Source organism: Carcharhinus amblyrhynchos, chromosome 22, assembly GCF_965287045.1.
Source record: "Carcharhinus amblyrhynchos chromosome 22, sCarAmb.v2.hapA, whole genome shotgun sequence".
Classification (NCBI taxonomy): domain Eukaryota; kingdom Metazoa; phylum Chordata; class Chondrichthyes; order Carcharhiniformes; family Carcharhinidae; genus Carcharhinus; species Carcharhinus amblyrhynchos.
Genome location: NC_137345.1, coordinates 25,106,264 through 25,130,253, shown reverse-complemented (window position 1 = coordinate 25,130,253; position 23,990 = coordinate 25,106,264). Strand labels below are relative to the sequence as shown.

The following is a 23,990-nucleotide window of genomic DNA, read 5'->3' as shown; positions in this document are numbered from 1 at the left end:
TAACCATGTATGAACATAAAGTCTTTGCAATTCCTGACATTGAATTTTATCAAGTCAATTATTTATATGAACACCATACGAGCCTGTTTATCTCTTCTGGTATTTTAATGCTGTGCGCCACCATATAAGTTATACCTTCCCAATTTCTTATCATCTCCATATTTCATCACCATTACCTCAACACTAACACACCCACAATGTGCAAGATTGGATCGCTTGGCTGGCGCGTGGAAGGAAACAGCATAGCCAGGGATTCTTAGAGATGGCCGCCACCAGGAGTGGTGAGAGTGAAGAGTGGCGAGAGGAGGAGGGATGGGTGGGGGTCAGAATCCACAGTCAAGAGAACTGTATGGGCAATGTCTGCCGATTGGGGCAGGATGATATTGAAAAGCATTCCCAATCCGTAAGGAATGCAGAGAAAGATTTGTGAGGCGGCATCTCCCTTTCACAGTTGACATTTCTGGCCCTTGGGGAAACTCACGCAGCAGCAGTGAATGTTAAATTGGGCTTCCAATTTCACTCTGGCTGCACAATTTAAATATTTAAAATTTATTAATGGGATGTGGGCATCACTGGCTAGGTCACTATTTATTGTCAATCCCCATTACTTTTGAGAAGATGCCTTCTTGAACCGCTGCAGTCCATGTGGTGTAGGTACACCCACAGTGATGCTAGGGAGCTAGTTCCAGAACTTTGCTCCAGTGACAGTGAAGGAACAGTGGTATATTTCCAAGTCCAGGATGGTGAGCGACTTGGAGGCAAACTTCCAGGTGGTGATGTTCTCATGTGTTTGCTGCCCTTGTCCTTCGAAATGGCAGCAGCCATGTGTTGGGAAGGTGCTGTCTAGAGAACTTGATTGGTTCTTGCAGTGCATTATGTGGATAGTACACACTGTCATCATTGTGCATAGGCGGTAGAGGAAGTAAATGTTTATAAATGGTGTGCCATTCAAGTGGGCTGCTTTGTCCTGGATGCTGTCAAACTTCTTGAGAGTTATTGGGGCTGCACTCATTCAGGTAAGAGGAGAATATTCCTGACTTGTTCCTTGTAGATGGTGGCCAGGTTTTGGGGAGTCAGAAGACAAGTAGCTCGCCACAGAATTCCCAGCCTCCGAGCAGCTGCTTTTGTGGCTGTGTGTTAACTAAGTGTCCCACCTCAGAGTGGAACATCCAGATATCCTTATATCCACTGCCATAAAAAGGCACTTCTACAATATAGGGATTGTATTCCCCATGTTTCGCGTTTAAACCCCCTCAAAATCCTTACTGAAACTGTGACCCCTTGGCCCTCACCCACCCCAACTCCTTCTAACAAGATCGGGGCCTGTATAAGTCTGTTTTCAATTCTGCGATATTCAGTGCCGGTTAAATTTCCTGGATCACCAGAAAACCCAGTTTAAAAGATGATTGTTTGGTTCAATCATTTCCATATTCAGGACCAACTTGCTTTGCTTTATAGAATCATTGAATTCCCACAGTGCAGAAAAAGGCCATGCAGCCCATTGAATCTGCACCTACTGTCCGAAAGACCATCCCACCCAGGCTCAATGTAACCCCCCCTCAATCCCTATAACCCCACGCATTTACCATGACCAACCCACCGAATCTACACATCTTTGGTTACTCAGGGGTAATTTAGCATAGCCAATCCACCTAACCTGCATAGCTTTGGATGTGGGAGGAAACCCAGGCAAACGTGGGGAGAATGTGCAAACTCAAGGCCAGAATTGAACCCGGTTCCCTGCCATTCTGAGGCAGCTATGAGAACCATTGTGCTATGATTAAAGCTTACTGAAATTCAGAAGCCAGAGTTCAAAAATAGTTTGCATGGATTTCCAAAGGCAAGACATTGGAACAAATAACAGAAAACGAATGCAAGGGCAATATGGTTATTGGGGATTTTCAGGGGGGCCTCCAAAAAAAGTGCAGCAGAAGTGACACTGGACAGTAACAGCAAGAGCAGTGAAAGGTCAGTTTATGCGGGGGACAGGGTTGGAAGTTGAAGAAAGGCAAGTCCATCAATGAGCAATGACCAGTTTTTTAAACATGAGGAAGATCAGGAACACATTTCAAATCTGTTCATGACAAATACTTGTTAAGAGTCTAATAATATCCACTTGTCCCTGCCAAGGGGCTTTGTCAGTACATGGGTCAAAAAAACTCCCAAGGATGGTCATTCACCTGAGAAAATCAGGACCAGGGGAGAATCCACTGCCTTGAGTACAAGATCATTACTCTTTACTTTTCTTCTTTAAGTTGATTTATTATAGTGCTTTGGGGAAAGGAAAAATATTTTCACTGTGGCAATAAATTTCACGAATTAGAATTTAAGAGTATATCGTTTTGCAAATTGAAGCACTTTGGGATTATAAATAGAGTTCACTACAGCCTGAATAATTTTCTCTCTGCTCTGTCCCAGCAGAGGAGATAATTTGTCAGACCCACCAATCACTGGAAAGAGAAAATATAAAAAATGTAGGGTACGTGACAACTGATCATCACTCTACTAGCCAGTGTCTTCCTTCCCCTATCTCCACGTTTCCTACACATATTTTCACCTTTTTATAAGCACAGGTCATGCAAGAGATGGCATGTAAAATATTTAATGGAGCAGAAAGGGAAAAGGCAGAGAATTGTAGGGAAGGAATTCCAAAGTGTTGGGCTCAGATGGCTTAAGGCACAGTGACCAACGATGGGTGAAGAAAGTAGGGGTTACACAAGAAAGAGTTGGAAAAATGCAGAGTTCGCAGGTCAACATCATTTTAAATAGTGCCTCCAGTCCCATCAGTCAACCTGTAAAACCAATATTAAGTTTTATAACCCGAGTCAGCTCCACAGTCAAAGTGGCAGTTGGCAGATTTCTGAAGTATAAGATGCTATGATGAATAAGGTGATAAGTTGATTTGTGCAATGTTAACTGTCCATCTGCCGATTTCCATCTGGCAGATTGGGTTAAATTCTCAGACATGCTTTACTCATGCCATGTCGATCATGTTTTTCATTTATTAAAAACAAAGTCAAGTTTTTAGACTGACTGGAGCAAGTCAAATATAGACCATGGATTTATACTGACTAAAATTATAAACTGCTTAAACCAATGTGCTGTAAAGTTCAAATGCAAAGCATCCATTCTTTGCACAATAGAGATGAGCTGAAATGATGTCCATGGCATGCATGTAAACTTGGCGTATGAGGCACCACATGCCATCTTGGTGACACCATTAACATGCTCACAGTACACATCCACTAGAAATATGTAGGATAAGTAGATCATGGCACCAATCATCATGTAATTCTGATTTGATATTAGCGTTGCCAATTTGGAGCTCAATGCTCTATCATACCTGGTCGAACACACATTCAGCAGCAGGAAGAATCCAGCTCCAAGCCAATTCAAAGTGATCATCCATTATTTTCAGCTCAGTTGCTGGTTGTATTGTGGCTAGCAGAAATCTATTGTATTAAAATTTGATGCTTTCTTTAAAGTTGTTACTGTCCACAGTTGGTGGTGGGCCAATGACTTGTTTTTGTCTTCTGTATATTCCAGTTGTACCCATGCATGAATGCACAATGAATATACATGATTCCCGTTTAAACACAGCACGTGCAGGAGAATGAGCAGAGACCAAGAACAACAGGGCAAATTACCGGAACGGGGGTGAGGGGGGGAAAATCCACCATCATCAGGAGAAAACATCCAGTGAGGATATATACCGCACTTGCCTTGATAGAAAGACCACCAAATTGTGGGAACCTCTCTCTGGGGGGGATAGGTACAAGATAGATTTGGGCTCACCACTCACAAGAGCAGATCAAAAGTGGCCACAGAGGCAGCTGGGTACAAAGGAAGGCTGGTTAAAAAGCCCAATTTAGTTCTTTGAGACTTCATCACATTTTCTGATATTAGGCCCACTAGTCCACACACTCTATCAGTCCTCTAAATATTCTCCACACCAATTCAATGCTAGCACATGGTCTCCCCCATGCAGGGGGGAGACTACTCTTTTAGTCTCAAGACAACTCATGGCCCTTCCATGTCCATTCACCAAGTATATACTATGTACAGAATGAACTAACCCTATTGCAACAATGGCATGTGTGAATCCTAAGGCGTTCTATAGGTATGTCAAGAACAGAAGGTTGGTTAGGGCAAGGTTAGGGCCAGTTATAGACGGCAGAGGGAAGTTATGTGTGGAACCGGAGGAGATTGGTGAAGCATTGAACCAATATTTCTCTTCGGTGTTCACGCAGGGGGACATGGATATAGCTGAGGAGGACACTGGGTTGCAGGGGAGTAGAATTGATAGTGTTACAGTTGATAAGGAGGATGTGCTGGATATTCTGGAGGGTCTGAAAATAGATAAGTCCCCTGGTCCGGATGGGATTTACCCCAGGATTCTCTGGGAGGCAAGAGAAGTGATTGCAGAGCCTCTGGCTCTGATCTTCAGGTCGTCGTTGGCCTCTGGTATAGTACCAGATGATTGGAGGTTAGCGAATGTTGTCCCATTGTTTAAGAAGGGGAACAGAGACTTCCCCGGGAATTATAGACCGGTGAGTCTCACTTCTGTTGTGGGCAAGGTTTTGGAAAAAATTATTAGGGATAGGATTTATAGTTATTTGGAGAGTAATGAGTTGATTGGAGATAGTCAGCATGGTTTTGTGGCGGGTAGGTCGTGCCTTACTAACCTTATTGAGTTTTTTGAGAAAGTGACCAAAGAGGTGGATGGGGGTAAGGCAGTGGACGTGGTGTATATGGATTTTAGTAAAGCGTTTGATAAGGTTCACCATGGTAGGCTTCTGCACAAAATGCAGATGTATGGGATTGGGGGTGATCTAGGGAACTGGATCAGGAATTGGCTAGCGGATAGGAGACAGAGGGTAGTGGTTGACGGTAAATATTCATCATGGAGTTCGGTTACAAGTGGTGTGCCTCAGGGATCTGTGTTGGGGCCACTGCTGTTTGTGATTTTTATTAATGATCTGGATGAGGGTATAGTTGGGTGGATCAGTAAATTTGCTGATGACACCAAAGTCGGAGGTGTGGTAGATAGTGAGGAAGGGTGTCATAGTTTGCAGGAAGACTTAGACAGGTTGCAGAGCTGGGCCGAGAGGTGGCGGATGGAGTTTAATGCAGAGAAATGTGAGGTAATTCACTTTGGTAGGAATAACAGATGTGTTGAGTATAGGGCTAACGGGAAGACTTTGAATAGTGTGGAGGAGCAGAGGGATCTAGGTGTATGTGTACATAGATCCCTGAAAGTTGGGAATCAAGTAGATAAGGTAGTTAAGAAGGCATACAGTGTCTTGGCGTTTATTGGTAGGGGGATTGAATTTAGGAGTCGTAGCGTTATGTTGCAACTGTACACAACTCTGGTGCGGCCGCACTTGGAGTATTGTGTGCAGTTCTGGTCCCCACATTACAGGAAGGATGTGGAGGCTTTGGAGAGGGTGCAGAGGAGGTTTACCAGGGTGTTGCCTGGTATGGAGGGGAGATCCTATGAGGAGAGGCTGAGGGATTTGGGGTTGTTTTCGCTGGAAAGAAGGCGGCTAAGAGGGGATCTTATTGAAACATATAAGATGATTAGAGGTTTAGATAGGGTGGATAGTGATAGCCTTTTTCCTCTGATGGAAAAATCTAGCACGAGGGGGCATGGCTTTAAACTAAGGGGGGGTAGTTATAGGACAGATGTCAGGGGTAGGTTCTTTACCCAGAGGGTGGTGAGGGATTGGAATGCCCTGCCTGCTGCAGTTGTAAATGCGCCTAGTTTGGGGGCGTTTAAGAGGTCTGTGGACAGGTTTATGGACGAAAAGGGATTGGTTTAGGTTAGTGGGTCATTGTTTTTTTTTAACTGGTCGGCGCAACATCGTGGGCCGAAGGGCCTGTTCTGCGCTGTAATGTTCTATAAACTGCTTAGGGAAAATACACATTCATTTTTCTTTGAAACACAAGTATAAACATGTAAATCAAATAGGACATTAAAGTATCAATAATAGAAGCTTTAAGCACTTCACACTTAGTGTAAATAAACATTGAGACATTGACCAGAGATCACAGAAAAAATTGTAGTCACATGAATATGTCAATCAAGCAAAGTCAACAGTTCTCTCCAGTTATGTGAACAATCAGCCATTCACAATCCTTTTAATTTTTAAAATTTATTTATTTATTAGGTCACAAGTAGGCTTACATTAGCACTGCAATGAAGTTACTGTGAAAATCGCCTAGTTGCCACACCCTGGTGCCTGTTTGGGTACACTGAGGGAGAATTTTGCATGGCCAATGCACCAAAAGTACGTCTTCTGGACTGTGGGTGGAAATCCACGCAGACGCGGGAAGAACGTGCAGACTTTGCACAAAGTGATCCAAGCTGGGAAGCAAACCCAGGTTCCTGGCGCTGTGAAGCAGCAGTGCTGACCACTTTTATTGGTCTTTGCTATCAATGAGAGCCTTTTTAGCCTTTGAATGATGGACCGCCCCATCCCGAGAATCCACAAGCAACTTTACATGGGTTTGCATGTCATATTCCCCACATAGCGTACTGTCTCCACCAGCTGCTGGGTTAATACCAGGCAGCAGCTGGATGAAGACCTTGGTCATGAATTGTCCACTTAAGGAGCTCTTTTGGCAATCGGAGGGAAAGGCTGTTCGTGGGCCTTCCGATCACAGACTTAACTGAGGAGGCGACAAGAAGGCAATAGGTCTCCACCCATCACCCTCTCACCTGATTAAATGCTTCACCATCAAGCACAACATGGGAGAAGACATTAAATTCCGCCTCAGAAGACACTTGAAGTTTCAGAGTAATGATGAACGCTGATAGGTCACTGTCATTAATACTGCAAAATCCCTGTCAAAGTTTCTTTTTCCCAAAAGATGCAGGATTGAGAAAACAGAATAAAAAATGTTTTGAGATTTCACTTTTGGCAGGTTAGAAAAAGTTAAATGCTACGCTTCGGTTTTACAGTATTAATGAGAATTCTTACATCACTCCTTCCACTACCCACTCAACAGAACTGAAGTTAGACAATCCTACAATGAGCTTATCTTTCTGGCCTGATAGAAAATACTTACTAAATCACTGAAATACCTCCCTTGTTGTATTACTTGGTTGCTATCACTCCAGGAAACATTATGGGCTGGGAGCTGGGGCAACATTTTAAAAGTGTAAGTGCCATAAAATCATATTATAGAATCAATATAGTACAGGAGGAGGCCATTTGGCCCATCGAGCCTGCACCTACAACAATCCCACCCGGGCTCTATCCAAATAGCCCCAAGTATTTGCTCTGCTAGTCTCCCTACACTAAGGGACAATTTTGCATGGCCAATCTACCTAACCTACTCATCTTTGGAGTATGGGAGGAAATTGGTGCACCCAGAGGAAGCCCATGCAGACATGGGGAGAACAAGTAAACACCACTCAGTCACCCAAGGCTGCAATTGAATTTAGGTCCCTGGTGCTGTGAGGCAGCAGTGCTAACCACTGTGCCATCATGCCACCCATCTCTTTTTTTTTAAAATTCACTGACATACCATTCCATGAACTTGATACCAAGATATTAATTGAACTGAAGGGAAAATTATCATGGCTGAGTCAAATAAAAAGTACAGCAATACCAGAGAAATACTGCTGGCAAAGCTTAAAGAGCAGTCCACATTCATTGAAATATGAATAAAGATTGCAAGTAGTTCATAAAGAAACGGACATGGCAAGTTGTCCTTTTTTTTATCTTTCTAAATTCCTAAGTACTGCACCTGTATGAGTGATTGGGATAGATTTTGGCCCTTTTTTTGGGCCCAGATTCTATCCAGTAAAGCTGATGCACACCCAAATCAAGAACCCGAGTATGGATAGAAATCGACCCTTGGGCCAAATCGTGAACCACCGATAGTGTTAATGCCTTCAAAGACGGTTCACACAAGTGATAACTTTGAGTTCAGGTCACCTCCGTTGTGGGCCGTGGCCCTCGGGCAAGTCCCAGGCAGCCTGGATTCGAGCTGATTACAGGGAATGTAGGAAAAAAAGAAGTTCATTTCTAATCTTCGGCATCTGTCGAGGTCACTAAAAATTCCTGAATGGGGCAGAGCTGATGCTGCTGTCCTGCTCATCACTGACACAGGCATTTAGATCTGAGAATTGGAATTGAACATCTGCCTTAAGCATTTGTTAGGTAAACCTAAAAATAGGATCATACACACTCAGCAGTGTGACCAGAACCTGCGCAGATTGGGCATGGGCTGTGCCAATGCTAAATTGGTCATTAGTGTGCCCATTTAATGCCCAGCAGCAGGTTTTACCCCCTCATGGGGTAGGGTTCAAATTTCCTCTTGTTGGGATAATACAACGAGCGCTTTGGTACAATGTTATTTTTATTTCTGTTGTGGCTCAGCTTGCATTTATGCTGCATCAGATTTTCTCTGTAATACATGATGTGGGTGGCAAACAAAATAACCTCATATGAAAGCCAATGGGCTAGAACTGTACCAGCTGATGATGTTGTATCAAAGCTTATCTTGTTTGTATCAAGCTCCTTTGTTCACGATTTTAATGGATGGACTAGCTTTGTTTAAAATAAACACAAAGAGAAAGAAAAGACAATTAACATGTTAGTGTCACCATTAAAATGATGCAGGAATTTGATGCGAGCGAGCTGAGTATTTGTAATGACAAAATTATATAATTTAAAGCCTCATGGGTATATTAAATAGAACCTCATTTTTATTTACAGGATGAGAATTCAGGTACTCTTGAACTAGAACTTTGAACACAGCCTCTCGTCTATTGCAATATGTTTGCCAAGTTCAAATGTGAAGAAGAAGAAACCTGATTATTATGTATGATTCAAAACTGCATTCATTTTGATCATCATGTTTGGTGCTAAAAGTAACACAAGCCAAACCCGAAGTGGGTGTAAATGTTATGGTAAAGTGAATCTGAATATTCAAATACAGTCAGAGAATCCCGACAGTGCAGAAGGAGGCCATTCGGCCCATTGAGCCTGCACTGACAATGATCCCGCCCAGACCCTATCCCCATTACCCTATGTATGCACCCTGCAAGAGTGGCACAGTGGTTAGCACTGCTGCCTCATACCGTCAAGGACCCGGTTCAATTCCGGCCTTAGGTGACTATGGAGTCTGCATGTTCTCCCCGTGTCTGTGTGGGTTTCCTCTGCGTGTTCTGGTTTCCTCCTACAGTCAAAATGCGCAGGTTAGGTGGATTGCTCATGCTAAATTGCCCCTTAACGTCCCAAGATATGTAGGTTAGATGGATTAGCCTTGATAAACGGATGGGGTTGCTAGGATAGGGTGGGGGAGAGGGCCGAGGTAAGATAATTTGTCAGAGAGTCAGTGCAAACTCAAATGAGCCAAATGGCCTCTTCCGCACAGTAGGGATTCTATGATTCTAATCCTCCTGACACTAAGGGGCAATTTAGCATGGCCAATCAACCCAACCCACACATCTCTGGACTGTGGAAGAAATGACGTGGAGATACTGGCATTGGACTAGGTTAAGCACAGTAAGAAGTCTCACAACACCAGGCTAGACTCCAACAGGTTTATTTGGTAGCACAAGCCACAATCTTTTGGAGCACTGCCCCTTCATCAGGTGAGTGGGAGTTGTGTTCACAAACGGCATATATAGACACAAGCTCAGTTTACAAAATGGTTGAAATGTGATTTACAGGTAATCAAGTCTTAAAAGTGCAGACAATGTGAGTGGAGAGAGGGTTAAGCACAAGTTAAAGAAATGTGTATTGTCTCCAGCCAGGACAGTTAGAGATTTTGCAAACTCAGGCAAGTCGTGGGGGTTAAAGATAGTGTGACGTGAACCCAAGATCCTGGTTGAGGCTGTCCTCATGTGTGCGGAACTTGGCTATCAGTCTCTGCTCAGCGATTCTGCATTGTCATGAAGGCCACCTTGGAGAACACTTACCTGAAGATCAGAGGCTGAATGTCCTTGACTGCTGAAGTGTTCCTCAACAGGAAGAGAACACTCCTGCCTGGTGATTGTCAAGCAGTGTTCATTCATCCATTGTCGTAGTGTCTGCATGGTCTCCCCAATGTACCATGCCTTGGGACATCCTTTCCTGCAGTGTATCAGGTAGGCAACGTTGGCCGAGTTGCAAGAGTATGTACTGAGTACCTATTGGATGCTGTTCTCATGTGAGATGTTGGCATCCATGTCGATGATCTGGTATACCTTACAGGGTTGTGTGGTGTCGTGGTCACTGTTCTCCTGAAGGCTGAACAGGATATGGTGTTCGACTCGTGAATCGACAGTTCTGGTGTGCCGCAGAGAAAAACCACACCGACCTCCTCAGAAGACATACTAGAGACATGGCGGACAGAGTACCCTTCGTCATCCAGTACTTCCCCAAAGCGACAAAGCTATGACATCTTCTCCAGAGCCTTCAACATGTCATTGATGAAGACAAACATCTCGTCAAGGCCATCCCACACACCCACTTCTTGCCTTCAAACAACCTCAAACAGACCATTGTCCGCAACAAACTACCCATTCTTCAGGAGAACAGTTACCACAACACCACACAACCCTGCCACAACAATCTCAGCAAGACATGCCGGATCATCGACACCAATGCTAACATCTCACATGAGAAAACCATCCACCAGGTACACGTTACATATTCTTGCAACTTGGCCAACGTTGTCTACCTGATACGTTGCAGGAAAGGATATCCCAAGGCGTGGTACATTGGGGAGACTATGCAGACACGACAACAATTGATGAATGAACACTGCTCAACAATCACCTTTAAGACTTGATGACCTGTAATGACTCTCATTCCAAACATTATCTTGTAAATTGACTTTGTAACTACGTATGCCCTGTTTACGAACACAACTCCCACTCACCTGATGAAGGGGCAGCGCTCTGAAAGCTTATGGCTTGTGCTACCAAATAAACCTGTTGGACTTTAACCTGGTGTCGTGAGACTACTTACTGTGGGAGGAAACCAGAGTTCCCGGAAGAAACCCACGCAGACACGGGGAGAACGTGCAAACTCCACATAGACGTGACCAGGACTGGAATTGAACCTGGGTCCCTGGCGCTGTGAGGCAGCAATGCTAACCACTGTGCCACCGTGCCCAGTCAGTCAAATAAAGTCCCCAGCAGATTTACAATTAAAGCTTCCATCATTCTCAGCATTGCCTTGATTCCAGGGCATCCAATACATTTCCATGTCCAGCACATTCAGCAAATACTGCCTTCCAACTATCCTCCATAACGTTTTGTCGAAGGAGCAGGAGAAATAAGGCAGATGATGGAGCAACTCCATGCCCAGTCGGGTAATTTCGTTTTTTGACAATAATGACAAACAGCGAAACAGAAGCCTATTTTATTTGCATCCTTCTTGATATTTATTTCTATTGAAGCCATGGGGTTTTAGCCTGCCTGGGCGAAATACTCTACAGTACATTAACCTCATGTCCAACTGTGTTTTTTTTGAATACAGAAGTATTTTCTTGGAACAAATTACATAGTATAAACACACAATAAAATCTAATTAAAATAGGACTACAAGTTCAGCAGGGATTTCTTCAATGAATTTTGGGTCTAACTGAGGTGGAAGTGCCTAAAAAAAAACCTCTTCATTTTTCAAATAGAATAAGGGAAGAGGTCAGCAAGAACCAGTGAATCAATATCTGGGAAGTCTTTGGTAAGGAGTTCTAAGAATCCATCCATCTTTTATTGAAACGATCTCAGGCATTCCTGTGTAGTTTCCGTAATTTTCATTAGAAATGAACAATGCCCTGACGATGTGAAATATTTGAATTGTGGCTTTTTGTTGCCACAATGTTAGCCAATATTCCAAGTGAATTTATGGGAATTAAGCACCCGCCTCCAGCTTGGGTTGGAAGCTCACACGACTGCGCATGACTATACTGGACCAAGTTAATCCTCTGTAGAGCAAATATTGACCTGCATTTTAACACTGTTATTTTGAGGATCTAAGATTCCTGTGATTGCAGCAACAGAAAATGGAATTCAAGAAAAACACTGGGCAGAATTTTCCTATCCTGTCCGCCATGGGAATCATAGTAGGTGGGACACAGACCACGCAAAGGTCTGTTGACCTCGGACAGGATCTTCCGGATTTGGGGACGAGCGGATTTAGAAAATCCCAAACATTGTTTTCTTGCATAAATACAAAATTAGCTTCAAAAAGCCTGTCTGACAAAGGGTCATCTAGACTAGAAACACTAGTTCTATTCTCTCCCCACAGATGCCATCAGACCTGCTGAGATTTTCCAGCGTTTTCTGTTATCGTCTTAGATTCCAGCATCCGCAATATTATTTATTTTGTGAAAGGATAATTGTTTTGACAAATTTATTGGACTTACTTGAGGATGTAACAAGCAGGGTGAAGAAAGGGGTACCAATAAATGGTTATTGAGATTTATGAAAGGCATTTGCTAAGGTGCAAAATAAATGTTTACTGCCCGAAAGAACAGCTCATGGTATTGGGTTGGGAGTAATGTATAAACATAGATAAAGGATTGGATAACTAACAGGAAATAGCAAGTTAAAGTAAATGGGTGATTTTCAGGTTGAGAAATTGTAACTATTGGAATGCCAGAGAGAACAGTGCTGGGGTCTCAATTATTAATAATGATCTGATTGAAGGGATGGGAGTGTACTGTGACTAGGTTTTCTGACGAACCAAAGACCGGTAAGTAGTGAGGAGGACGCAATGGCTGGAATTATACCGGCATGCCCGTCCTGGAATCAGGGTGGGCGAGGCTTGAGAACGGCATTCCCCGTTGGCTTCAGATGGCATCATATGAACCTCAAGCAGGCATGTCAGTGAAATTCTGGCAAATGCCTCCAAAGAGGCTAAGGGAGTGGACAAAAATTGCAGATGGAGTATAATATGGGAAAATATGAGCTTGTGCACTTTGGCAGGAATAGCAAAACAAAATATTACAAAAATGCAGGGGGAACACAGAACGTGGTACAGAGGTTTCTTGTTATCCCCATATATGAATCACAAAATGTTAACATGCAGAAACAGCAAGTAATTAGGAAGATAAGTGCAATGTTGACCTTTAAAGACAATTGCTTTTTCTTGTTTAAGGCATCTTTTTAACATTGCAGGATTGCTATTTTTAGACGAGGGCTCTAAATAGTTTTTTCAACATAGCTTTCCCTTTGCTAACAATGCAGTAAATGTTATGGGTAGGCATTGCAGAGATGTAAACAATCCAGAGGTATCATTATTCTAAACTGTGGCAGAATAAAATTATCTTCAAATTGCAAAAAAAATTCTGATATTTCCAATATACAAACTGCAATTCAAAATTGTAATTCAAAGATGTTGGTAAAAAAATTTTGATATGGCAATGGACATATGATATGTTATGGCAAAAATGCAAAATAGATGAATGCACACAACACAACTTAATCGTTCGAAGAGCAGGTCCTAGATTAATTTGTGAATATTGGTATTGACAACAACATGCGGGGGGTGATTCTCTAAAAATATTCTAAGTGTTGAATTTGCGTGAAAACTGGAGTAAATCCCGTTGGTTTTCTCAGCAGGTGTTTAAAAATGAATCTCCTACACTCTGTGTGCTGCTGAGTTCTCTGGCGTAAATTCCATTAAAATAAGTGGGCACGGCCGATTCCTACTGGAGAAACTGGCAGCATGGTGCAGAGCCAGCCACTGCACACTTGCCGATCTGTCAGCATGCGCAGTGGCCCCAGCCTGTTGGCCTCCTGATTATTGGCCAGCTCCACAACCCAGCAACACTGGCTCTCTCAACCCCCCCATGGCCCAATTGCTGGACTCACAAACATGCCCGGGCTCAGCCTTGTCTCTCTCTGCCCCACTGACAGTCTCGACACTCCTCTCCCTGCTGCCCTGAACCCCATGCTGGCAATCCTGACCTCCCCTAGCAGGCTGCCTCCCCCTCCCCAGCTCAATGGCCAGCCCCGATCACTGGCCTTCCTCCCTTCCTGACTGACCCCAACTATAGAGTGGCAGTGAGGGCCCCTCACACCCACCTATTGCCCCATTAGGCCGCACTCCCTTGGCATTGCCCCATGCTGGCGGCCTAACTCTACTGGAGTGAAGGGGGTGGGGAAATCAGGCCCTCCCCCACCCCCAGAGAGTTGGGTAGCAGGGGGTGCCCCCTGGACATTGGCACTTCTCCCCTTGAGCAGTGCCGGGGTCCAAGCTAGTACAGCCAAGGTATCAATACCCAGGGTGCACGGCCCTGCTCCCCAACCTTCTAGGGAGGGGTCCAATTTCACCCCCCCCGCTTCACTCCAGCAGGGTCAGGGCACCAGCTCCCTGCAAGTAGAGAGCTACTGTAAACCCCACTGGAGTGAAATAATCCTGCTAGGCGGTGGAGGTTAGGTTGGGGGGTTGTTGCGGACTTCAGTCCCAGGTCCACTAATTACATTTAAATAACATTTAAATTAGGAGGTGAATATCTAATGCAGCTCCGAGTCTATTTCCAGCATGGAGCTGATGGCATCAGAAATCTGGCACTGAGAGACCGCTCAGGACTGGATACCCAGCGCAAATTGCACAAATCAGCGGGTGTTTGAAACTCCTGGCCCATTGTACTAAAAGATCAGTGCAGCAGGATGGGAAAATCGCCTCCGTCAATCCTGGAAAAATTATCCATACAATATAAAATCACAGAATATCTGCCTGACCAAAGGTGAAACAGTTCAGCCGGTAGAGAATACAGCAGTTCTATAGAGCTGATGCAAATCTGAACAGGTAAACAGCTCTATGTATTGCCACAAATAAAATAGAATAGAATCGCTACTGTGCAGAAGTGCCATTTGGCCCATTGAGCCTGCCCTGATAACAATCCCATCCAGGTCCTATCCACATAGCTCCACATATTTACCCTACTAATTTCCCTGACACTAAGGGGCAACTTAGCACGGCCAATCAATCTAACCCTTTGAACTGTGGGAGGAAGCTGGATCACCTGGAGCAAACGCACGCAGACATGGGGAGAATGTGCAAACACTACACAGACAGTGACCCGAGGCCGGAATTGAACCCGAGTCCCTGGTGCTATGAGGCAGCTGTGCCACCCTCATGGATAAGCCTTCTAGCCTCAAAAATGGTGGTTGGGGAGAACCTTTCATAAAAAGCCTCAAACATGCATTTGAAGCTGGCAAAATGAAAAACCTGGTGCTAAAGTTCATCAATGAGCATTAAGCACCTGGAGCCCTTCAACATCCCCATCACTTATACACATAGGCTGGAATTTTACCGGCACACCCGCCCAATTCCGAGGGCAGACAAGGCTCGGAGAACAGCATTCTCTGTTGGCTTTGGGTGGGATCGTACAAAACGAGGGTGGACATGCCGGTAAAATTCCATCTATAGTATTACAGATGTTAAAGGGGAATCCACTGAAAGGAAGGTCACTTCAATCCAGAGTTTGAATGATTGGATTTCATACAGTCAGGTGATTGGAGAATTTGGTTGCGTATTTCAGTATCATCACTCCAAAGGCCATTATCGCCACGTCAGCAGTGAAAAGGACCTAGTCCAGTTTCAGCATCTCCCCAAAAAATCTCTAAACCAATGGTCAGCAAAAATAAGCAGCCAAAGAGCCTTCTGATAAGATAAGAAGTCACAATGAAACATATGCAGATTCAACCTAATCCAGTGAACAAAATGTGGGAAAGGGGTGGAGAGGGAATGGGATGTGGGAAAGGGGTGGAGAGGGAGTGGGACCTGGGAGAGGGGTGGATGGGGGAGTGGAATGTGGGAGAGGGGTGGAGGGGAGTGGGATATTGGATAGGGAGCTGGATGTGGGAGAGGGAACTGGATGTGGGAGAGGGAGCTGAATGTGGGAAAAGTGTAGAGTGGGTATTGGATGTGGTGGAGGTTTCTGAAAGGCAGTGAGAGGTGCAGACAGAGAATATTTTAAGACAAACTCCCAGAAAGGGTTGCTAACTCCTATTTTTGTGTCTATTCTGTTTTCCAGCATTTTTTGATGAGGAAGTTGAGTTTTTGGAAGTACAGTATTTAGTGAGAAAACAGCTGATTAGCACTGTGTGAGGGACAGTTTCCAGCTTCAATTAATCTGTGTATTTAACTGACTAACACAAACTGCATTCTTTGCAAAAAGGTTGTGATTCTGAGAATGGCCCATTTTTTGCAGCTGAACTATAGTACACTTTCACAACAGTGTTGTGTAACTCTCGGCCTCCGTAACCCTGTCAACAACAGCTAAAGAACTAACATCACATAAATGCACTGAGCGTGGGAAAGCATTTCACAGTGCGAGTTAGCAGTCAGAAATGGCAGTAAATCTACACCACAGGTTTACTAATAACATCTGTTCAAATTTCTTGGGTAGTTTTTAACGTTAGTATTGAAATACTGTGGTGTTATCATTATTGTATTAACGAAGAATGTGATTTCTAACTTCCTGATTTGTATAGAATAGGTAACTCATTAACTCTATAACATACAATCATAGGATCATAGAAGGAGTGCAGAAGGGGGCTTTTTGGCCCATCGAGTCTGCACCAACCACAATCTCACCCAGGACTTATTCATGTAACCCCTCATATTTGCCCTGCTAATCCCCCGACACTACGATTAATTTAGCATGACCAATCAACCTAACCCACACATCTTTGGACTGTGGGAGGAAACTGGAGCACCCGGAGGAAACACACGCAGACACAGGGTGAATGTGCAAACTCCACACAGACAGTGACCTGAGGCTGGAATTGAAGCCAGGTCACTGTGAGGCAGCAGTGCTAATCATTCTGCTACCATAATAGGTTAGAGAATTTGTGTCTGATGGTGATGGGAGATGGAAAATATCGGCCACCCATTATACTCCTGGCTGAATATTTAGTTTCAATGATATTAATAGAATTGAGTGTTGGGGGTCTATCATGATACTACCCATTTTCCATTACTGAGAAAGGAGAGATTCTGCCCTTGTGTGTTGCAAATGGAGGATTGACATCTATAACTGGTTCAGCTAAACTTTAAATATTGAATAATCCATTAAAATGGCTCCAGGTAAGGAGCTAAGAGTTGCTTGATGCCCTTCAGTTAATGTTCCTTGCAACGGTTAGAAGGATATTTGTTATTGATGAAGAGCTAGGAACTAATTGTCAGAGGAATGAACTTAAGAACCTAACAACTAGGAACTGGAGTAGGCAATTCAACACCTCGAGCCTGCTCCGCCATTCAATACAATCATGATTGATCTCATCTCAGTCCCAGCCCCAATTTCCTCCCCATTCCCCATAACCTTTCAACCCATTACAAATTAAAATACTGTCTATTTCTTCTTTAAATTTACTCAATGTCCCAGCATCCACTGCATTCTGGGGTAGTGAATTCCCTCTGAGAGAAGTACTTTATCCTTATCTCTGTTTTAAATATGCTATCCCTCATCCAAAAACTATGCCCTCTTGTTCCAGATTGCCCCACAAGTGGAAGCATCTACTCTACGTCTACTTTGTTACTATCGTTTATCATCATATAAACCTCAATTAAATCTCCTCTCATTCTTCTAAACTCTAGAGAGTATAGGCCTAAACTGCTCAATCTCTCTTCATAAGACAAACCCCTAATCTCTGGAATCAATCTCATGAACCTCCTCTGAACTGCCTCTAACACCACTACATTCTTCCTCAAATAAGAGGACCAACACTGTACATTGTGTTCCAGGTGTGTTCTCATCAATGCCTTATATAATTGCAGCAACACTTCCTTACTTTACACTCTATTCCTTTCACTATAAATGCCAAAATTCCATTTGCTTTCCTTACTGCCTGCTGTACCTGCATACAAGTTTTCTGTGATTCATGCATGAGGACATCCAGATCCCTCTGCACTGAAGCACCCTGAAAAGTCTCTCTCCATTTAAGTTATAAATTGCATTTCCATTTTTCTGACCAAAATGGATAACCTTACACTATCCACGTCAAACCCCATTTACCACATTTTGGCCCACTCAACTAGTCTGTCTGTCCATTTGCAAATTTATTATTTCCTCATTGCAATTTACTATCCCACCTACTTTCATGTTATCTGCAAATTTCGCTATAGAGTCTTCTATCCCTGTGTCATTAATATAGACTGTAAACAGTTGGGGCCCAAGGACCAAACCCAGAGGCACCGCACTAGTTACATCTTGCACCCAGAAAAAACATTCTCTGTCAACTCTCTGCCTTCTGTCAGTTAGAAGTCTCACAATATCAGGTTAAAGTCCAATAGATTCATTTGGCAGCACAAGCTTTCAGAGCACTGCTCCTTCATCAGGTGAGTGAAGAGTTGTGTTCACAAACAGGGCATATTCTGTCAGTTAGACAGTCATTTATCCAAGCTAATAAATTATTCCTAATTCCATGTGATCTTACCTTCCGTATTACTCTTCTATGCGGTACCTTATCAAGTGCCTTCCTGAAGTCCTGACACACTCTACAGGATCCCCAATATCCACTTGCTTGTGACATAGCAAATTAGTCAAATATGATTTACCCTTCATAAAACCATGCTGACTCTCATGGATTAAAGTTGATTTTCAAATGTCCTGTTATCATTTCCTTCATAATGGCTTCTAACAATTTCCCAAAATGGAGTTAATCTAAGTAGTTGATATTTTCCTACTTTCTGCCTCCTTTTTTTTGAATAAGGATATACATTAGAATGTTTCCAGTCCAATGGAACCTTTCCCACATCCAGGGAAATTTGGAATATTATAACCAATGGATCCACTATCACAATTGCCACTTCCTTTAATACCCTAGGATATAGGCCATCAATCCCTAGGGACTTGTTTGCCTTCAATCTCAATGGTTTGTTGAGTACTATTTCACTCTTGATGAAGATTGTTTTCAATTCCTCCCTTTCTATAACCTCTACATTACCTGTTACTATTGGGATGGTTCAAGTGTCCTCTATTGTGAAAACTTATGTCTTTAACCTCCTGCTTTTTTCCTCCTCTTTGGAGTATTTTTAGTTGGGGAAAATCTCCTTAAACAACTGCCATTGCTCATCAGTTGTCCTACCTTTTAGCCTCCCTGCCCAGTCCACTAGGGCTAAGACTGTCCTCATGCATCTGTAATTACATAGAACATAGAACATAGAACATTACAGCGCAGAACAGGCCCTTCGGCCCACGATGTTGCGCCGACCAGTTAAAAAAACAATGACCCTCTAACCTAAACCAATCCCTTTTCATCCATAAACCTATCCACGGATCTCTTAAACGCCCCCAAACTAGGCGCATTTACAACCGCAGCAGGCAGGGCATTCCAATCCCTCACCACCCTCTGGGTAAAGAACCTACCCCTGACATCCGTCCTATAACTACCCCCCCTTAATTTAAAGCCATGCCCCCTCGTGCTAGCTTTCTCCATCCGAGGAAAAAGGCTATCACTGTCCACCCTATCTAAACTTCTAATCATCTTATATGTTTCAATAAGATCCCCTCTTAGCCGCCTTCTTTCCAGCGAAAACAACCCCAAATCCCTCAGTCTCTCCTCATAGGACCTCCCCTCCATACCAGGCAACATCCTGGTAAACCTCCTCTGCACCTTCTCCAAAGCCTCCACATCCTTAATTAACTTTGTTTAACTCCAAAATGCAAGTATGGGACTCCAGTTTCTCATCCTCAAAATGAATTTTTTATTCTATCATACTATGATCACTCTTCCCTCGAGAATCCTTAACACTGAGGCCATTAATTAATCCCAGCTCATTACACAATACCAATTCCAGAATAGCCTGCTCATTACACAATACCATATTTAGAGTAGCCAGCTCATTACATGATAGCATATCTAGAATAGCCTGTTCATTACACAATACCATATCTAGAATAGCCAGTTCATTACACAATACCATACCTAGAATAGCATGCTCATTACACAATACCATATCCAGAATTGCCAGTTCATTACACAATATTATATCTAGAATAGCCTGTTCATTACATAATACCATATCTAGAATAGCCTGCTCATTACACATTATATCTAGAATAGCATGCTCGTTTTCAGTACTGTATCTAGAATAGCCTGTTCATGACACAATACCATATCCAGAATAGCCTGCTCAGTGATGTACATCCAGGGTGCTGTACTTACTGATGTACTGCAGTTAGGCGCTGAGCCACAAGCTATCAGTCCTCAAGCCACATGGAAAGCAGCAAGGAATAAATTAGATAAAGCCCCAACATTTTGAGTCTAAAAGTCTGATTATTTCAGGCTTCTGATAAAAGGGGTTTTGTGGCTGTCGTATGATTACAAACATTTTAGTACAAAAACTAAATGCGAAATTAAAATGCTGATGCTACAAAAAATTAACATGCTTAATATTAGTCTTCAATAAGCCAGGCTGCTTTGGCATGGTGTGAAGGCAGACAATATGCAAGACAATGGGGCACTGTCCCCCCGTAATTTGTAATTCCTGCCCTGCAACGTTTCTCAAACCCAGAAATTTCAACACAAAGTATTTAGTAGCTAATATTAAATTAACAGACTACAATAATATTCAGCAATTGTATGTATAATGTAATCATAGCCAGCCAGCCATTTATTTTTCTAGCTCACTGTCACTTACCATCCACGCAAGCTGGCTTGGCCCTCGTTGTGCCAGCAATCTGTCCTCTCCTACAGGCACATCGTGCTGTTTGTCTGGCTATTGTTCTCCGTGGTTGACTACTATCTCTGTCCAAGGTAACTATTTCACATGTGCCCACAGCCAGCTGACCTAGAACGAAGCATACAACACAGGAATCAATGTTAGGTATTTTAACCCTCAGCTCCTCCCAATAAACTGACTTAAGCTGAAAAATTTGTCATGCTAGAGGGAGACAAATCATAAATATTCAACAATAGAATTGAAAATTGACTTTTCTCTTTCAGAGTCCAATTGTAGTTAATGTGATGGCCTGCGACCTGGAGTATTAAGACAAAGGAAAGTTTGTAATTATGTCTAAATGTTTGGGGATTCTGTAATTGATTTTAAAAAATGTTTGAAAGAGTTTGCTTCAATTGCAAAGGGGTCAATTGTAATTTTCTTCAAGTGCTAGCAACAGGAAATTAAGAACAAATGTAACATAACTAGACACAAAGCTACAATACAGGATAGCTGGAGCCATAAGCACACAGATGTAGGCAGAAATAGAAGCAGAGGCAGAGGATCTGGATGGAGATGAATTGAGAGAATTCTGGAACAAGATTTACCATACAGGGAGAATAATACAGAAGTGATGTCTAATAAGTTCATGCGGTGTACAACACACAAATGACAAATGCAACAGGAATCACCTCAGGAAGTTAATCAAAGTTTATCAGCAGATTAGCATCCTGAAGATGCTAATCATCATCAGAACTTCCTAGGTTAAGCCAATTGGCTCAGGCCAGAAGGGGTATCTGGGACTTTGGCTGCTTGGTTGGACTAACACCGCCTACAATCAAACCTGCATGGCATCATTCCTTTCATTTACCACTTCCTCCTCAAAATAACACAGGACAGGAATGCCCGATAACATTCCTATATTCTGACTTTTAATTGGAGCAATCAAGTTCTGCCAACAAAAGTTTGAGCAAAGAAAATGCTTAAAAATCCAGCTCTTAAAAATCCACTTCTGTGAAAATATTAGCCATCTCCCTTTCAGCAATCACTTGTCATCTGCCCAGAAACATCTGCGTCTCCTGAGCAACCTCATCATTCGTTCTGTACAGGTGCACTAAGCACATCATAACTTTCTGCACAAAGAACAGCCATTTCCACTTGCATTCCTCATACTGCTATTTCCAACATTTCACTGGAGCTTGAACATATTGTGTGTGCCAGCCAAACTGACCGAGAAAGATCAACTGGAAGATGGCACATAGTACAAGAGGAGTCCATCCAATAGATTGATCTCTGCCCCATTTCCCAGCTCCCACTTGTCCGTGTGGAATGCAATATACATCTGAAAGAGCGTTAACAAATGAAGAAGGTAACTGACAGAAACAATCAAGTCACAAATGCAAGGCAAAAAAAAAGGTTGGATAAAATTTCATCGTTTCTGACCCATATCTTTTTTTCAATATTGTTCATTGAACAGCACAGTATAATCCCAGTCATCAGGAAGTAAAGATAGTTACCCTCCAGAGAGCCAATATGTTTTCACATCAAACAATTTGTTTCATCTGTGTCCCTAAAATGTTACTCATTATGCCTGCTGGATACGTTGCTATTTCAGTTATTCCGGATGTTTTTCACAGCAATTCTATTTGAATGGAGGTCAGCAATGGGTTAACTGTAAATCTTAAAAAGAGCACTGGCCTCAGTGGAGGAGCAACAATCTCAAATTTGGTAGCAACGACCTGAGGGAAGGTGACAATGGCAGATGCGGATTGAGAACAGCCGCCTCGGGGAAAGAAGCAACAGCGTGAACATAGAGCTCAGTGAGAAGGGAATGCATCAGAAAATAGTACTGCCTGATCCAATTAGGATTATGTCAGTTTCGAGTTAAATTGAGTGAGCAATGACAGCTGTTACTTGGCAAACAAATTGTTCCAAAAACAATACATCAAATTTATTTCTCAATATTTGGGGATTGAAAAATGAATCCCGATCTTACTATTACCCTCTTCTGTCCCAGATAGTGCATCAATATAACAGTTTTGCCTCAGACTTAGTTGGATGCCCACATCAGTAACATACAAGATATTTCTTCAAAGACTGCAATAACCCGTTTAATTGAAAACCTTCACGTTAGTAAGGACAGATAATGAGTTTCAATTTGGCCTTTTTTTGACAACCCCAACCACTTGCGTTTGTTTCGCTCCTTTAATGTCATACAGCATTTCAAGGCACTAATGGAAATCCTTGAGTTTGTTGTGGCCTGCCATTCACCACCATAGTCTCGCGCTGATATCTCTGGGTGGAATCTTCTGGCCCTTCACGCCAGTGGGATTTTCTGTTTGGTTGAGCTCCAAATCTCCGTGCTCACTGCAGTGGCAGCAAGGCATAAACGGCTGGTAAGATCGTATCCTCTGCCTTTGGCCTACTGCAGTGTTCCAGTGAAGCCCAATACAAGCTCGAGGAGCAGCGTCTCATCTTCTGATTAGGCACTTTACAGCTTTCAGGACCCAACATAATGTTCAACAAGTTCAGATCACAGATCCTTGTACACATCCCCAAACCCCAGCCATTTTGTTTCCTCTTCTTTCCTACATCTGTCACAATTTTAAATAAAAGGAAAATACTGTTGGAAATTTGAAATAAAAACAAAAAATGTTGGGAAAACTCAGCTGCGTCTATGGAGAGAGGTTCAGAGTTAGCAAGTGGGATTTTTATGCTCCTCACCTATCCCTGGAATGGGAACTCCTGTCTGGGGTCGACAGATCTTTTGTTGGTCTGTCAAATTGTCTGTCCCACCCACAACGATTCCCATGGCGACGTGACTGGCAAACGTACTCTCAATGTTTCAATTCCATATGACATCTTCAGAGCTGGAGTGAGGTGGAAATCTGATAAGTTTTATATTGTTGCAGAGAGAGTGGGCTAAAATAGAAGCTCAGGAATGGTGCAAGCTCAGAAGAGGTTTGACAAAGATGTTATGGAAACCAGACAAAGGAAGTGGTAATGATAACATTGAAGACTGAGGCAGATGTTCATGATGGCGTGAAGGTGAGATACCAGATTGTGTCACCAGCAGAAGGGTCAGTGTTCTTCGAAAGCCAAACACAAGGACAAGTTGCAGACTGGTCCTGCATGGGAAAGGGAGTTGGGGGAAAAGAATCAAATTGGAGGACAGAGTTCCTGATCCGAAGTTGCTAAACTCAACATTAAACCCGGAAGACAGTAAAGTGTCAAATCAGAAGATGAGTTGCTGTTCCTGCATTGGGCTCGTATCAGGCTCAGGACAGGAATATGTGCACAAGCACAAGATGGTAAATTGAAATAGTGGGCGACAGGAAGGTCAGGGTCGTACTTGCAGCCTAAGAGATG

The 23,990-nt window shown here is 43.1% G+C and overlaps 1 protein-coding gene across 2 annotated transcripts in view; it reads right to left on the bottom strand.

Moving 5' to 3' along the window:
- Positions 1-23,990, bottom strand: part of LOC145356832 (chemokine-like protein TAFA-5) — a 324,795-nt gene that overhangs the window by 221,277 nt on the left and 79,528 nt on the right. For both annotated transcript variants that reach the window (XM_080209744.1, XM_080209745.1), the window contains exon 2: positions 20,604-20,753. In XM_080209744.1, the coding sequence (XP_080065870.1) occupies positions 20,604-20,753 (150 nt within the window). The remainder of the gene's footprint in view (positions 1-20,603; positions 20,754-23,990) is intronic.